The sequence below is a fragment of the Aegilops tauschii genome, chromosome 1 (genome assembly GCF_002575655.3).
Source record: "Aegilops tauschii subsp. strangulata cultivar AL8/78 chromosome 1, Aet v6.0, whole genome shotgun sequence".
Lineage (NCBI taxonomy): Eukaryota > Viridiplantae > Streptophyta > Magnoliopsida > Poales > Poaceae > Aegilops > Aegilops tauschii.
In genome coordinates, this window is record NC_053035.3 from 73,670,000 (window position 1) to 73,685,939 (window position 15,940).

Genomic DNA, 15,940 nt, shown 5'->3' on the forward strand with positions numbered 1-15,940 from the left:
TAACACCCCGGTGGTGCAGCCTAGCCCGTGGAGTGCCCATGTCATGGTCGTGAACACCGATGCTTCCGTCTCTAATAGGACTGGAGGAGCAGGTATGATTCTCAAACACCATGAAGGGGCGATTATCTTCGGTTCCTGCCGTCACATCATCACATGTGATGATATATTGGAAGCGGAAATTTTAGCTCTCAAGGAGGGCATATCCATAGCTTTGCAATGGAGTAACTTGCATATTGATATCGAATCATCAGATTGCTTGGAAGCTGTTTCAATGGTGAAGAGTACAGAGAGTAATTTGTCAAAATAGGCTTTTTTGATTGGAGAGATCAAAAATAGTATGGGGGAACGTAATACTTGCATTACTCATATTGGTCGTATAGGAAACAACGCCAATCATTTCATAGCAAACTTTGGTAGGTTGCAGGGCTGGACTGCTGTCTGGCTGGGTTCTGGTCCAGAGGAGGTCCTGAATATTATTCGACGAGATTGCAATCCGTAATCTTTGAGTAATACAAGTATTATTTCGCAAAAAAAACGTCTTTGTTTCCAGATAAAAAAGATACTCCCTCTGTAAAGAAATATATTGAGCGTTTCGATCACTAGTTTAGCCCACCGAAAAAAATAGATCACTAGTTTAGTGGTTTAAACACTCTTATATTTCTTTATTGCGGAAGTACTCAGTATTAAACGCATACGAAGGTGAGATTCTTACATTTCTTTATGGGGAAGTACTTAGTATTAAGCGCATACGAAAGTGTACTTAGTGTTAAGCGCATACGAGAACATATATTTTCTCCGTTCCTAACTATAAGTTATTTTAGAGATTTGAATATGAACTACAACGGATGAATATAGACGTACTTTAGAGTGTAGATTCACTTATTTTACTTCGTATGTAGTTTATATTAGAATCTCTAAAAAGACTTATATTTCGAAACAGAAAGAGTAGTATGATCCAACGATTGCGGATAGTAAATCAGGTGCACAAGTGTCGTACGCATAGCATCACTCAGAAAGATACGCGTGCTCGATCATTTTCGAAGCTTTGGGTCCCCATTTCATGACGTGTTAAAAGTTGAATTATGGAAAGCAATGCGTGATTCATTCCATTGCCCATGAAGGGGTTATATACCATGTACAGAGAGTAACTGCCCGAGCTATACGAGGGCATGCACAACGTGCGAGTCGTGAGAGGAGTGGATAGTGCGCCTAACTACGCAGGACTCGGTCCATTAGTTACATGAGAACGAACGGTCTTCCAACAGCCCCCCGCAGCCACAACGGGGGCGTCGATCACGTTGAGGCTGGACCGGAAGTCGAGGAAGACGGTCGACGGGAGCCCCTTGATGTCGGCGAACTGCGACGCCGAAGGAACGTGGAGCACGTGCACGTCACCAAAGGAAACGCGCTCGCGGACGAAGTGTAGGTCGATCTCGATGTGCTTGGTCCGCTGATGTTGGACAGGGTTGGTGGAGAGGTACATCGCGCTCACATTGTCGCAGTAGACGATCGTCGCCCTGTCCGGCGGGCGCCGGAGCTCATGAAGAAGTTGCCGCAGCCAACACGCCTCGGCCACGGCGTTGGCCACGGCCCTGTATTCCGCCTCTGCGCTCGAGCGCGAGACGGTCTGCTGCCGCTTCGACGACCAAGTCACAAGGTTGTCGCCGATGTAGATGCAGTAGCCCGACGTGGACTTGCGCGTGTCAGGGCAACCGGCCCAATCAGCGTCGGAGTACGCGATCAGCCGATGGTCGGAGGAGCGCCGTAGGTGAAGGCCGAGCTGCGGTGTACCCCGAACATAGCGGAGGATCCGCTTGAGGACGGTGTAGTGCGGCTCCCGCGGGTCATGCATGAACAAACAGACCTGCTGGACGGCGTAGGCAATGTCAGGCCGAGTGAGGGTGAGGTACTGGAGAGCGCCGGCGAGACTGCGGTAGAGAGATGGATCGGACACAGGCGCCCCGTCCGTGGCAGAGAGTTTGGCGCGGGTGTCTATGGGAGTGGCGACAGGCTTGCAGGTGCTCATGTGGGCGCGCTCGAGGATCTCCAGAGCATACTGCTGTTGTGAAAGAAAGAGGCCATGCGGAGTACGCTGAACGTTGATCCCTAGAAAGTGATGGAGCTCACCAAGGTCGGTCATGGAAAACTCATGCTGGAGCTGCGAGATGATGCGGCGAAGCAGGGAGGTGGAGCTGGCGGTAAGTATGATATCGTCGACGTACAAGAGGAGGTACGCGGTGGCGCCGTCACGATGCAGGATGAACAGCGAGGTGTCGCTCTTACAAGCGGCGAACCCGAGGCGAGTAAGGTAGGTGGTGAAGCACTGGAACCACGCCCGCGGAGCCTGTTTAAGCCCATAGAGCGAGCGATGCAATTTGCACACATGCGAGGGACGGGAAGCGTCGATGAAGCCGGACGGCTGCTGACTGTAGACGACGGTGTCGAGGTGGTCATGGAGGAACGCGTTCTTCACGTCCAACTGGTGTATTGGCCAGTCGGACGAGACGGCGAGGCTGAGGACGACGTGGATTGTCGCCGGCTTGACGACGGGGCTGAAGGTCTCCTCAAAGTTGATGTCGTGTTGTTGGGTGAAGCCGTGCAGGACCCAACAGGCCTTGTACCGCGCAAGAGAGCCGTCGGGGTTCAGTTTGTGCCGGAAGATCCACTTCCCCGTCACCAAGTTGACACCTGCAGGGGGAGACACCAACGACCAAGTTTCGTTCTGTAACAAAGCAGTATATTCCTCTAGCATGGCGTTGTACCAATTAGGATCTTTGAGAGCTTGTTTGTACGAGGAAGGAAGAGGTGAGATGTGTTCGGATGTTGCAGAAAGAGTGAACAGACTTTTAGGTTGGAGAAACCCGGCTTTGGCGCGGGTGCGCATGGAGTGCTGGTTTTTGGGTGGTGCGACTGGGACTGCGCGTGGTGGGAGCGGGCGAGGAGGTGGGGACGTAGGCAGTAGGGAAAGCGGAGACGGGGGCGGCCCCGTGCGACCGGGCGAGCCGCGCGTGCATGGCGAGACGTGCTCCGATTGGTTGCATGGGGTGAGCACGGGATCCGGTGGAGAGGACCGAACAGGAGAGGCGGCAGGTGTGATGTGTGGGGAACGGGCCGAGCTACTAGTGGAGGGGTGCGTCGTGTCAGGGGGCGGGGTAGGTGGAGCGCGTGGGTTGGTTGCATCCGTGCGGATGGCTTGTGCGGGGGATCCCGAGGGGGATCGGGCTGACGGGTACGAGGTAGGTGGAGCGATCCCGAGATCGAGGCTGGGTGGGGCGGATGGTGCGGGATTTTCTGCGGCGGGGTTGGTGGCTGCATGCGTGTGGCGCTGAGCAAAGGGAAACGTGAGTTCGTCAAAGACGACGTGCCTGGACGTGATGACTTTGCGCGTAAGGAGATCGAGGCACCTATATCCCTTGTGCTCGAGCGGGAGACCGAGAAGGACGCATGGGGTGGATCTGGGGGAGAGTTTGTGTGGTGTAGTGGCATAGAGGTTGGGGTAGCACAAACACCCAAATGTGGACGGATGCGTGCCGTAGAGCATAAAGTGGGGCGTGTTGTGTTGGATGGCGCGCGAGGGACGAACGTTCAGAAGATAGGTGGAGGTGTGGAGTGCTTCTACCCAAAATTTTGGTGGCATGTGGGCTTGGACAAGGAGAGTGCGGATAATGTCGTTGATGGAGCGAATGGCACGCTCAGCCTTGCCGTTTTGTGGTGAAGTGTGCGGGCACGACAAGCGTAACGAGGTGCCGTGAGCGCTAAGAGAGGAACGAAGAGATGAGTTGAGGAATTCTCCACCGTTGTCGCACTGCATGCATTTGATAAAGACACAAAATTGTGTGAGCACAAATTGGAAGAAATGGTGAAGAACACCGGGAGCATCAGATTTTGCACGGAGGGGGAAGGTCCACGTATAATGAGAAAAATCATCCATTATGATCAAATAATATTTGTAGCCGGAACAACGAGCCACCGGCGAGGTCCAAAGGTCACAGTGAATTATTTGAAACGGGAAAGTTGTAACAGTGCTAGAATGCGAAAAAGGCAGCCGTGGCTGCTTCCCTAATTGGCAAGCCTCACATGAATGAGAGGGGGAGGGAAGTTTATTACAATCGGGAAGAAAGTGTTGTGCTAAATGGGAAAGGGAGGCACGCCCGGGGTGCCCCAAACGGCGATGCCACATCTCGCCGGTGCCGAGGAAGAACGCCGAAGGACTTGCACCGCCGCACCGATAGAGCGGGCCAGAGCTATTGCGCCTCATTAGGGGGGTCCGCGTTGCCAGGTCCTTCACAGAGAAGCCGATGGGGTCAAACTCAACAGATACAGAATTATCAATAGCTAGTTGTTTAACGGAAATAAGATTGGGAACTACAGCTGGTGAGAATAAAACATTGTTAAGTTGGAGAGAACGAGAAGAAGAAGGAAGGGAGGTGGAACCAGTAGCAACAACGGGGAGACGTGATCCATTGCCAACGATAATAGGGGGATGCTGCTTTGAAACAGGACGAAGCGAGGCGAGGATACCTGCGTTACCGGTGACATGTGCGGAGGCCCCGGTGTCGAGGTACCAGTCAGTGGCGCCGGGCTGCTGGAGGGTCATCTGGTTGAGGGCGGAGTAGAGCGCGGCTGGATCCCACGACGGCGGATGCGACGGAGGCGCGGACGGCCCAGCGTACATCAGGGGGTACGCCTGCTGCGGAGCGGTGGGACGAGGGCCGAGCACGCCCGCAGCGTTGGGAGGAACCCACGGCGCGCGAGCCGGCGGCGGGAAGGGTGCCCCCCACGGGGCGAAGTACCCCAGCCAAGGAGTTTGGCCGGCGCCGGCTGGAGGTGTGGCGTGCCCACGCCCGCCAGGGTGACCACGGCCGCGGCCGCGGACACGGCCACGCCCACGTCCGCGGTCGGGATGCCCACCGCTCGAGCCACTGCCCCCGCGCTCCATGGGGGCCTTGCCGCAGTCGGTGCTGGAGGAGCCGCGGTCGCCGGAGGAGGAGGAACCGCCACCGCCAAGGCCGATGGAGAGGGCGGAGGAACCGTCGGAGCGGTCCCGGGCGTCCTGAGTGAGCTCCTCAAGAAGAAGCCGCGAACGGGCCAGATTAAAGGTAGGGAACGGGGTTTGCATCGGAAGGACGGTGGCGATCACCTGGTATCGGCGGGAGAGTCCACGCAGGAGCTGCAGCGTCAGGGTCCTGTCTGTGACGGGCTCGTCGACGTCTGCCAGGGCGTCCGCCAGCGCCTTGAGCCGCCCGCAATATTCCGCGACCCGCAGATCGCCTTGGGTGAGCGCACGGAATTCGGCGCTGAGATGCACGGCTTGGGCGGGCTGGTTGGCGGGGAAGAAGTCACGGAGTTGGCTCCAGACGCGACGCGATAGGCGGTGTTGTCCTCGCCGCGAACGACCTCGTACAGGGCGTCGGTGATGGTGGAGTAGAGGAGCAGGAGGAGGGTCAGGTCGGTGTGGCGCCATGCCGGTGTCTGCTGGTCGGGGTTGGAGTAGTGGTCGACGTGGCTGGCGACGGAGTACATGGTGAGGATGCAGCGCCAGAGTTCGCGCCACTTGGAGTAGCTGCCGGATTGGACATCCAGCTTGAAGGTGATGAGGCTGCCGATGTTGTTGAGGTTGTGGATGGAGGGGATGGCGGAGGAAGATGAGGGAGCCGCGACGGGAAGGGTGGGTGGTGTCGCAAGAGGCAGCGTAGTATGGCGGCGGAAGGGGTTGTGAGCGGAGCGGAAGCTAAAGGGGTGAGGAGCCCAGAGGAGGGGAGAACCGGCGGCGGCGGAGGAGTAGTGGTGCTGGTGAGATCGCCGGAGGAAGAGGAGTTGCCGGTGTCCATGGTAGGCTCGCAGGAAGGAAGGCTCTGGTGCCAAGTTGAATTATGGAAAGCAATGCGTGATTCATTCCATTGCCCACGAAGGGGTTATATACCATGTACAGAGAGTAACTGCCCGAGCTATACGAGGGCATGCACAACGTGCGAGTCGTGAGAGGAGTGGATAGTGCGCCTAACTACGTAGGACTCGGTCCATTAGTTACATGAGAACGAACGGTCTTCCAACATTAAATTCACGTAGATGACGAGGCCCACGCATTTGCATCCACTTGACAGGCGGCCCGCCAATGGAACGCACTGCCACAGCTGAGACAGCGAGGCTAGGACACATCTGACAGGCATGATGATACCGCTTTTGCTCCTCATGCAACACGAGCAAGGCCGCAGGCGCGAGGGCGCAACTGTCCCGAGAGGGACAGGTACCAAATTTGCATAACAGCACTACATCCCAGTAGAACCTGATGCTTCGTTATTTATATTATTATTACTGAAGAAATCAAATGAGAAACCCGACTATACATACATATCACTGCCGAGTCCAGACTTGAACAGGGAGGCAATAATCTAACTTTAACAAGAAGTATTCCCACTCGGGAAGCATATATAAACTCCCATATATCATACTAGTACATATACATACAGAAGCTGATGCTCTTCACATGGTCCATGGAAACCACAGAGGAATTCGCATCATCAACGCACACGGAAAAGAATTAAAAGAACCCACACAGGCAAGGAGGGACTAGACAGATCAAATCATCCTGAAAATATTGTGTCGCGGAACACTCGGGACGGCTTGCTAGTTTACTTGGTGATGGCGTAGATGGCGTAGATGATACCCGGGATGTACCCGAGGAAGGTCAGCAAGAGGCAGATCCAGAACTCGTGCTGCAAGAGAGAAACCAAGAAACGATTATCAGTAATCAGAACCTTCTATGCACTCTCCCATCAGAATTCCATCTATACATGTCCCTGTCTATCATATTATCTACCTATGCATCTATCAACCTGTGGATCGAGCCAGAAAAGGGAAGACGAAAGAAGAGAGAAAGAGGAAAGAATCTGGTGCCGATGCTTACCCCGCATCCGAACTTGAGGAAGACGCCGAGGGGCGGGAGGATGATGGCGAGGATGATGTCGATGCAGTTGGCCGTGCCCGCCATGGTCGTGGATCTTCCGGCGAACGGAGAGCTTTTTCACTCGATCGGTGGACGGAGGGGAAGCAGTAGAGGCGCTGAGCAGAGCAGGATGGGAAGGAAGGGGCGGTGAAACACGTATCCGCCGGGCTCTCGTTATATAGACGGGGAAAGAGAAGTCAAGGGTGGACGGCGGCGAGGGTGAGGTGAGATGGAGGCGAAGGCAGGGAGGGAGGAAATATCGGGGCGACGCGTGTGGGCCTGTCGACGGGCACGCGGGCCGGGGACCGCGTTGGCGACGCGTTGTTATAAAAGGGATAAAACTCGTTCGAGCTTGCCTTGCTGATGGGCTCATCCCATCCGCCGTCCAACCACCCTGCCAAATTTGCCAGTTTCCCATAGCAATTTGACCGTTTTAAATTACTTAGCTGTTAAGCATTACGGATTTTGTAGGATTGCAAACATCGGGGCGAGGGCAACGGCGATGACTGCGTTGTACGTAGTGGCGTGCTCCTTGGAATCGAGGATACTGGCTGTACATATAGCGTCATCGTTTGTTGTTTCGGTGCACTGTGGTCGTGTGTGGCCTTTCTCTCGCTTTGCAGTCGACCTGAAATTCGGTGTTTGTTGTATGACGAGCTGTTTATATAGATGACAAGGTTTGAAGGACGTTCTTCTAGATGTGAAATAGGAGATGGATCACAAATTTTATACTACATGTACAAAGATATGTTGGATGGCACCGAAGGGACAAATACAAAGATGTGTCATCAATACACTAAAACTTTCCGCCACAAATCCTTGTGGTAGCGTCGCGAACAACATGAGAGTAACGGATGACTTGACTAGAGAGAAACTAACTTTTGAAGGCACCGGTGAGGTGCTCATGTGAGATGGTAGCCTTTTCTTCTAGTGTCGAGGTAGCCTAGAGCATGGAGTGGTGTAGCCATGACCGAGGTAGTCGTGGAAGGAGGGATCATGGTCACTGTCAAGGTGGGGTTTGCCCCGTGTCCGACGCAAGGAAGCAACATGGAGTCGGGGACGTAGGGATGCATTAGGAAAACAATAAAGCAATCGAGGAGCATACTGATGCCGAACATGATGTTGTCAAAACCGTTGTAGACTACATGGTATCGTACCGGGTTTGAAAGGCCGGGGGACACTTCAGGACAAAGGCATGTGCCGATATCGCCAGCATGAGACCATCATGAACTATGTGCAATGCCAAAAGGCTACCAAAGGAGGCCTTCAAGAGAGAAGCGCCGTGCCGAGCAGGGAAGGAGAGTGTGGGTGCATGCGAGAATAGTTGAATAAGAGAAGGTGTAGTCAGGGATGTGGTCAAGGAGCTAGCTATGAGAGTTGTAGTGGTGGTAGACAAAGGTGTTGTCAGTGGAACGAGAGGTGGCATGAAGGTGCATCTATAGCATGTAGAAGCATGACGCAATACTTGAGTAGGCGAGAAAGAACCCAACATCGTGATGAAAACACAAAGATATGCCTATACACTTATCCCTATGAAAGCTTTGTATTCTCGTCTCTATTCATTCTTCCATAAAAATTTCTGCCATTGGGAGACTTTCGCCGAAGAACAAATCTTAGGAGGTTTTGTGCAAAATCTCTTTCGTTCCAAGAAATGGTATTAACATATTTGTATGGAGGTTTTTTTATATTTCGAATTCTGTAGGAAATTCGACGGTCTACTATTCTATCCATTCATTCGCGCAGATCGGAGGCATTCTTTTTCAACCCACAGGTTAGTATTCATGTAATTTGTATGTGTTTTGCGATCTCCCATTCATGTACTTCAAATTTTCTTGTGTGTTTTCGTCGATATGTTTCTCGTTCATGTTACCCAACGAGGCACTTGACACTCTGTCTTGCCCTCGCTGGCCACGTCTGCTACGTGATTCCCCCTTCATTCCTCCCTTCTGTGATAGGCTTCTCCTTTTTGGGTCTCGCTCTTTCCATTCATCTTTCCAGCAAAGCTTGAGCTGGCGTGAAGTGTCCATCTAACATGGCACCATATTCTCCAACTAATACATCTAGACAGAAACGTCAAGTCAAATTCTCAACTACTAGAGCATCAGCAGCAGTCGCTACGTGCTACTAGTCCGCTGGGTTGGCTTGTCCAACTTTGCATGCTTCCCTCGAAGACGTGGACAAGATGTGTCACATTTGGCTCCTACACCTCCGTCGCTTTCGGTTACGTGGGAAGCGGGGACTAGTAGTCCAGGTCAAAATTAGCGCTATCTAGGCGCAGTGGAGCTGGACGCGGCTGACTAGCCGTCACCAAACAAACACGTCGCCGCCACGCTGCCTCGATTAGGCCACTGCTAGTTACGAGTGCAGAGTCCAGCAGACAGATGAAATATGCAACTGTTTTTTTTTTTTGACATTGACAGCTGAAACTATTAGCACAACAGAATGTTCCCAGCCGGATGCGGTCTCGTTTCCAGTCAACATCGGCATCACATGATATGATCCTCGGTAACGGGGTGGGGGGAAGCAGGGTATTTACCGAGCTAGCCTATTCTACCTCGAGCACTCGCGCTGCTCAAGCTGTATACAACGACGGAGGTCCTACATACAACCCGTTGACAGGCAGGAAGGGAAGGTTGGCAGCTGCAAGTTCTTCACGGCTGCCCGGCAATCTTCGCCCTCGCTTCAGCCTTCAGGGTTCGCACCAACACCTGCACACGACACTTGGATATCGCAGACTGAAGGGAATTGGTTTTTCTGCAACATGAAGCAACTATATACTATGCATCTCCTCTACTACAAGCATCTCTTCGTAGGTGATTAGATGGTTATATATTATTATATATATATATTAGTAGGTGATTTGCCGTGCTTGCTAACTAATGCCTCCTTTGGTTCATAGTATAGGAATATCATAGGAATAGGAAAATCATAGGAAGTGAGATGACATGTATCTCAATGGCTCTAGGGAAAGAGATGTTATTTGATGCATAGGATAGAAAATTTTCATTGAGTCTAGGTTAATGTTAGTTTTCCATTGAAATGTGAAGGATTGATTTCTATCCTACATGGAAATAGGAATCGATTCCTACAAACCAAAGGTCTCCAAAGGAATTTTAACTACAAAATTTCTATCCTTCAGAATTCCTACAAAATTCCTGTAAAGCAAAGGAGGCCCAAGTTTGCCATCCTCGTGGCAATATAAATTGCCATAAAAAACGTTCACTTTTCCATGACCTCTCAGGGAACGTCAGCACAATAACATTCCCCTATATACTAATGAGTGCAAGTTAAATGCAAAAGCACCTACTAAGCATTGGTGCATAATTAACGCACTGCTGATCTTTCAAAATAAGCACCAATGATCCTAACACCCAAAAAGGGCTGTCTTATTTTGCTAAGCACTTTATGCTATTAGGGACATACATTTTCTGTCAGAACACCAATTTAAGGTATAACACAAATAAAACCTTCTAGGCAAAAACAAAATGAAATCCACTACAGTAAACAGAGTTTGATGATGATAAATGATCAGTATACCCTGCTTCTCTTACCTAGAGTTTATTTAAGCTGCTCCTTTGCATCCACAACCGCAGCTTCCTCTTTAGGCACGACATCTACAACAGGCTCGTACAGGTACCACTCCTTCCTTTTCCTGATATATGCAGAACAGAAATGCACAAGATAGTTTTAATAGAAAGCCGGAGTTGCAACAAGTCCCTGTCTTAGTCCCAAGTGGCGAATAAACAATGTCATAAAAACCAAACTGTATAAGTCATAACTATTAAAAGCTTTTTTATTATAGCACATCTTACCGAATGACACTTCCTTTGCTCCCAAAATACTTGAACATGTCCACTGCGTTGTTCATGGCTTTACTGCAAAAACATGAGCATGCCATTTTAAAAGTAACAAATACATGTAAAAAAGGGATGTGGCATAGTTTGAAAAGGTTTGCCAGTCCTGTAGTTCCACTAAAAACAGAAATAACATCAGTAGGCACTTGCACGAACCTATTAGAAGCAAATTCTGGTGCTCGCCTTTTCTTTGACATTTTAGCTTCTCTCATAGCAGAAACAGTCTGACTAGCAATCTGCCAAGTTCATGTCGTTTGTTTATATATGTTGGCCAACAAATGACCCTATCCAATAACTGGTTAAAGCCAAACTTTGCAGGTATTTACTTGAAAAACAAACCAATAAAGAAATTTCATGAAATTGTTAAGACTAAATAGCAGGGGAAGTATATCTAACCTCATAAAGTTGCTCACGGATGCAAACAGCTATTGCAGGCTGCACATCAATTGGCATGATTTTATCAGTGTAAAAAAAAGTTTCTGAAATACTACACACCATCTATTCAAAGAGAATGATACACCAATAAGAAATGTCCATTTAATAATAAATAGGTATCATGCATAGAATAACAATACTTAATAAAGGTTAGAATTGAAGTTAATAGTGGTGCAAACTGCTGTCAAATCCCAGAAAAATATATGTAAATCTGAAACTTTAGGACAGATAAATTAAATTCAACAAAGCTTCAGAAGTCAGAACCAATAGAAATAATGAAGGTTATAGCGGAAACATCTACAAGGTTCTTCCAAACGTAGAATAGAAGAATTGGGCTGCTGTAGGAACATCAATATCTAAAAGTCATGTAAGCAAGTTGGCACAGCGCTTTCAATCAATCTCGCTCAACTTGTTAGTATTCTTAGGCTTAAATGGAAATTTCAAGTTCCATGCATATAAATTATAACGATGCTAGGTAGCAAAAGTTTGCTACATAGCGCGATCAGGTGGCTTTCTTCTTTTGTAAACAAAAAAAGGCAACCCCCACGTGACCAGGTCCCCTATTTGCTCGGGAGTCGTCCCCCATCCCTCTCTAGAAAGAGGCAATACCCCCTCCCCCCCCCCCCCTGCCTCCTTGTAGGTATCCTTGCGCCGCCACATGCAAAAATGAGGCAGCAAGAAAACAACACTGTAGCAGATCCAAGGCGCTGCAGCAACAAAAGGAACAGAACAAGAGAAGTGGAATGCACAAAGCACACGGAAAGTACGTCTGTTGATTTCGTTGGCAAACAAGGTTAGGAAGTTGCCTTCTATGAAGAGGATAACATGTTACTAACCGGCATGCAGTTGTCAAGGAGAACTCGAAGCAACTACCTGTGTTAACAGAAGCAACTCCAAACATAGGGGCAAATAAATTACTATGGACTGGCGTTTCTTGAAAAATCTGAGGCAAATCAGCAGGGATACAAATCGCAATGAAAAGTATCTCACCATGCTCCCAAAAAAAAAACTCCTGCACTTTCCCAGTGTTACGTCGCCCTCTTTATTTTCCCCTCCTGAGCAGTGCCTCATTGGAGGACCACCCTCTACCTTGATGCTCCCACGCAGCGCATCCAACATCCAACAAACACACGTCCCAGTAAAACGCCATTCTCGTCGTGCGTGTGTGTTCCAGCTCGCCGCACCACCCCCACCAATCTCCACGAAGGCCGGGTAACGGCTGTGCCGTCGATCTCCCTCTGCCACAGCCCCTCCACCCTGCCCCCCGGCCTCCTCAACCCCATTGACGAGTAGCAAATATGGGAGATGAACCCTAGAGCTGAGGAAGGAGAGGATGAGAAGGGAAAAGAGGAAGTGGAAGAAATTTCTCGGAAGAAGTGGAAGAAGACAAACGGTCGAGGTTGCACAATGCCCCACAGTCCCTCCGCCCGCCCCACTTGTCAGTGTTCACCCACACACACATGGTGAAGCGATGCACAATCTAACGGCTGTGGCGCGGCCACTAGTAGAGCACGAATCGCGCAGTGCTGCTATAGATATGTCTATAGATACAAATACTACTGGTATGAAACTGGAGATTAAGAGAAGTCAAAACTATAGTTGCATCTCTGTGTAGCTCGGTTATTAAAAAGAAATGTGACAGTTTCCCATATTTGGTGAGGGAGTAGCCTAAATGTGTACTAGCGCCTGGATCACGAAGAAAACTGACATCCTTAACATGATGCATCAATTGCCTATTTTGTTTGATTATATTAGATTAAGTGTTTCAAATAAAAACACACAAAGCTCTCAAGAATTGAAGGATTGTTACCCCAACTTCAGGATCTGTAATGTTCAAATCATCACATAATGTCCTTGCAAATTCCTCAGGATCACTTTCAAGGTTGCCTATATCCTGGTACATTAAAGTTGATGCGAAACCGAGTCAAAATTAATAATGCATTCGAACAGCCTGATAAAGCAAACAGTCTAGATAAATAATTATCGACAAACATGCACGTACCCACAAGAACTGATCTCTAATTGTCGTATTGTTCACTCGGAGGTCAATCTGCACATACCATTCATGTGAATTCAAACGAAATGGCATGGAAACAGTGCACATGTGAATTTCAAGGTTATCAAAAGAAGCTAACCTTGAGGGGCATAATCTTCTCCTTGACCTGCATCTCCTGCCCCTCGTAGGAACGGAACTCCGCCAGTTGCCCCTTTTCGGCGCACACACACACAAATAATCCACACAACTAGTAGTAAGCCACAGAGCTGTACAATTGCAGGATAGCAATACAAACTAATACTCTGGAGTATGTTCTATACATGCTACGCTAAATGAACCACAAAGATGAAGCAAGCTGAGAAAGAACGGTGGTACCTGGATGGACTGGAGAATCTGAGGGACGAAGGTGGCCGGAAGCTTGAGCTCCTTGGCCGTCCTCTTGGCGAAGGTTATGACCTCCGAGTCGGGATCTGCACGGCGCAGGAAAGGCCGGAACATCAAGAACCGATGAACCTGACGAAAAGACCAGAACATCAGGAAAGGCGGCACCGTACCGCGGGGGTTCCAGGTGAAGGCATCCCTGTAGCGCTGGCCGTCCACCTCGATGTCGACGCGTATCGGCACCAGGTTGTCCCTCGTCGGCCTGTCCAGCACGGCAGCGCCGTTAGCTCCTCCCCCATCCCCCAACAGATCCAAAGGTTCCTCAGAGAGAGAGAGAGAGAGAGAGAGAGAGTAGGTACATGCGGAACTTCACGGTGGAGGACCGCGGGGCGCCGAGGCTCACCGTCTTCATCGCCGTCCGGTCGCTCCGTTCGTCGCCGCCGTGCCAGGGGGGGTTTCGAGGGCCGATGGCTGTCCTCTGCTTGAGCCGCCGTGTGGACGGGGCTAATTCGGATTTCAGAGCCCAGATCTAATGTGGACTCATATTGGACCGATCGCGGTGGTCTAGCCAGCCCAAGAAACCGCGATAATGAGAACGGCCCAGTATTAATCCGTATTCTAATTTTCATTTAAACAAAATGCACTTCCCTCAAAAAAAAAATTAAACAAGATGCTCTCCTAAAAAAATTCGAAAAAACTAACACCCACACGTGTGGCATTTTATACATCGCCCACACGCCTCCATCATCACTCCATTTGCCACGTATGAACAGATGACATCAGCAGGAATCTTTTTTGTTTTTGGCTTAAAAAGTTTTATCTCCTAATTAAAAATTTGAATTAAAAATCCGTTTTCATTATTAAATCCGTCTCGACGAGATCTTCAAAACTAGACCTTATGTTGATATGTTTTGACGAAAAAAAAATTGCCCAAAAGTTGCCATGATGTTTACACTGTAGTTGCCATGGCGCTTAAACTAAAGTTGCCATGTGGCAAGTTTAGTTTGTAGAGCATGACATTTTTAGTTCTTTGATGATGGCAATTCCAGTGCTTTGACCATGAAAATTATTTTTTGTATGAATCATGGCAATTTTAAGTGCATGTATCATGGCAATTTTAGTTTATGATTCATGGCAAGTCTAGTTTCTTAATTCCCTGTTTTATAATATATTAAAATTTATTTTTAAATGTGGAAGAAAATAGCTAAAACATATCATGACAACTTCAGTGTAAACATCATGATAATTTATATGTAATAGACATGGCAACTTTTAACCAAAACAATTCGTCGAAATATATTGATATGAGACTAGTTTCGAAGATCTCGTCGCAATGGTGAAAACGGATCTTTAATCGGATTTTTCATTTAAGAGATAAAACATTTTAAAAATTGAAAATCCAAAAAAATTCTCACATGCATGCATGCGGTGACTTGGCGCAGTCTGCGTGTTATAGAGCGTGTGGGCGGATTTGGCTCCGACCACACGTGTGGGCGTTAGCGTTGTCCAAAAAATTAAACAAGATGCTGTCTCAAAAAAAGACGCAATATTTCCGAAAAGAAAGATATATAACTGTTTTTCTTTGTGAAATGCTTTATATCAAGTAAATATGATCTGTTCACTCAATTGCTCTCTCATTCCATCTTCCGATCCAAGTGCCACACTCTAACCTTCTCCACCCTCCACGACACAGTTGTCTACACCTGCATTTTCTTCATAGGAAAAAGTCCATTTTAAACATTAAATTTGTAGAGCTTAGCTAAATCGAACCCCCAATTCCAAATTCCGGTCGTTGGCACCCTGAACTTATCAATCTCGGTCTAAAATCAACCCTGCAGCTATTTGGCACACCGGGAAGCGATGATCCTGGGATTACATCTCTCAGTTTGCTTCTTTGGTGGGCCGGCCAGCCTAAAAAATAGTCAATAAACTTTTTACGAATTTGAAAAATTGTGTTTGATGTTGAAAAATGTTCGCAAATCAGAAACAATGTTTGGAAAATAAAAATTATTAAATACGAAAAAACTTCAGGAGTTTGATAAAATGTTTGGGAATTAAAAATTATAATTAAATACGATAAACTTTAGGAGTTTGGAAAAATCTCCATGAACTAAATTTTTTTGGAAAATCTGGAAAAAAGCGGAAATAAAAATATTCTTAAATTTGAAAAATCTCCAAGAGTTTGGATAAAAATCGCGAACTCAAAAATTGTCGCAAAATTGAAAAGGTTTCTTGCATTTGAAAAAAATTCGTGAACTCCAAAAATGCTTTGAATATTAAAAACTGTTCAAGAATTTGAAAAAAAAGATCACAAACTAAGAAATTGTT

General features: G+C 48.4%; 3 protein-coding genes across 4 annotated transcripts; all 3 read right to left on the minus strand.

The window, feature by feature from the left end:
* Positions 1-3,911: 3,911 nt before the first annotated feature.
* Positions 3,912-5,731, minus strand: LOC120973288 (uncharacterized). Its single transcript, XM_040398790.3, has 2 exons — positions 4,522-5,731; positions 3,912-4,282 (listed from the first exon to the last, which is right to left on the minus strand). Exons 1-2 carry the CDS (start codon positions 5,462-5,464, stop codon positions 4,245-4,247), a joined length of 981 nt encoding a protein of 326 aa, XP_040254724.1. The 5' UTR covers positions 5,465-5,731; the 3' UTR covers positions 3,912-4,244.
* Positions 5,732-6,393: 662 nt separating this feature from the next.
* LOC109776238 (hydrophobic protein LTI6B) lies at positions 6,394-9,111 on the minus strand. Its single transcript, XM_020334898.3, has 2 exons — positions 6,908-9,111; positions 6,394-6,716 (listed from the first exon to the last, which is right to left on the minus strand). The coding sequence occupies exons 1-2, from the start codon at positions 6,989-6,991 to the stop codon at positions 6,633-6,635; spliced, it is 168 nt and encodes a 55-aa protein (XP_020190487.1). The 5' UTR covers positions 6,992-9,111; the 3' UTR covers positions 6,394-6,632.
* Positions 9,112-9,333: 222 nt separating this feature from the next.
* LOC109776236 (chromatin structure-remodeling complex protein BSH) lies at positions 9,334-14,129 on the minus strand. 2 transcript variants are annotated; one of them, XM_020334896.4, is made up of 11 exons: positions 13,972-14,129; positions 13,786-13,874; positions 13,607-13,701; positions 13,371-13,442; positions 13,238-13,285; positions 13,046-13,129; positions 11,197-11,235; positions 10,957-11,036; positions 10,759-10,821; positions 10,498-10,598; positions 9,334-9,654 (listed from the first exon to the last, which is right to left on the minus strand). In XM_020334896.4, the coding sequence occupies exons 1-10, from the start codon at positions 14,022-14,024 to the stop codon at positions 10,505-10,507; spliced, it is 717 nt and encodes a 238-aa protein (XP_020190485.1). In that variant the 5' UTR covers positions 14,025-14,129; the 3' UTR covers positions 9,334-9,654; positions 10,498-10,504. The 2 variants fall into 2 exon arrangements, with proteins under 2 accessions (XP_020190485.1, XP_020190486.1); XM_020334897.4 differs by having other exon boundaries at positions 9,334-9,666.
* Between the last annotated feature and the right edge of the window lie 1,811 nt (positions 14,130-15,940).

Coding starts and splice junctions, on each gene's coding strand:
- LOC120973288 (XM_040398790.3), bottom strand. CDS start 5,464: ATGGCGCCACACCGACCTGACCCTCCTCCTGCTCCTCTACTCCACCAT. Junction 4,283..4,521: donor ACATGTCACCGGTAACGCAG/GTATCCTCGCCT, acceptor TTCTCTGTGAAG/GACCTGGCAACGCGGACCCC.
- LOC109776238 (XM_020334898.3), bottom strand. CDS start 6,991: ATGGCGGGCACGGCCAACTGCATCGACATCATCCTCGCCATCATCCTC. Junction 6,717..6,907: donor TCCTCAAGTTCGGATGCGGG/GTAAGCATCGGC, acceptor TCTCTCTTGCAG/CACGAGTTCTGGATCTGCCT.
- LOC109776236 (XM_020334896.4), bottom strand. CDS start 14,024: ATGAAGACGGTGAGCCTCGGCGCCCCGCGGTCCTCCACCGTGAAGTTC. Junction 13,702..13,785: donor CTTCACCTGGAACCCCCGCG/GTACGGTGCCGC, acceptor TGCGCCGTGCAG/ATCCCGACTCGGAGGTCATA. Junction 10,822..10,956: donor CCAGAATTTGCTTCTAATAG/GTTCGTGCAAGT, acceptor ATGTTTTTGCAG/TAAAGCCATGAACAACGCAG.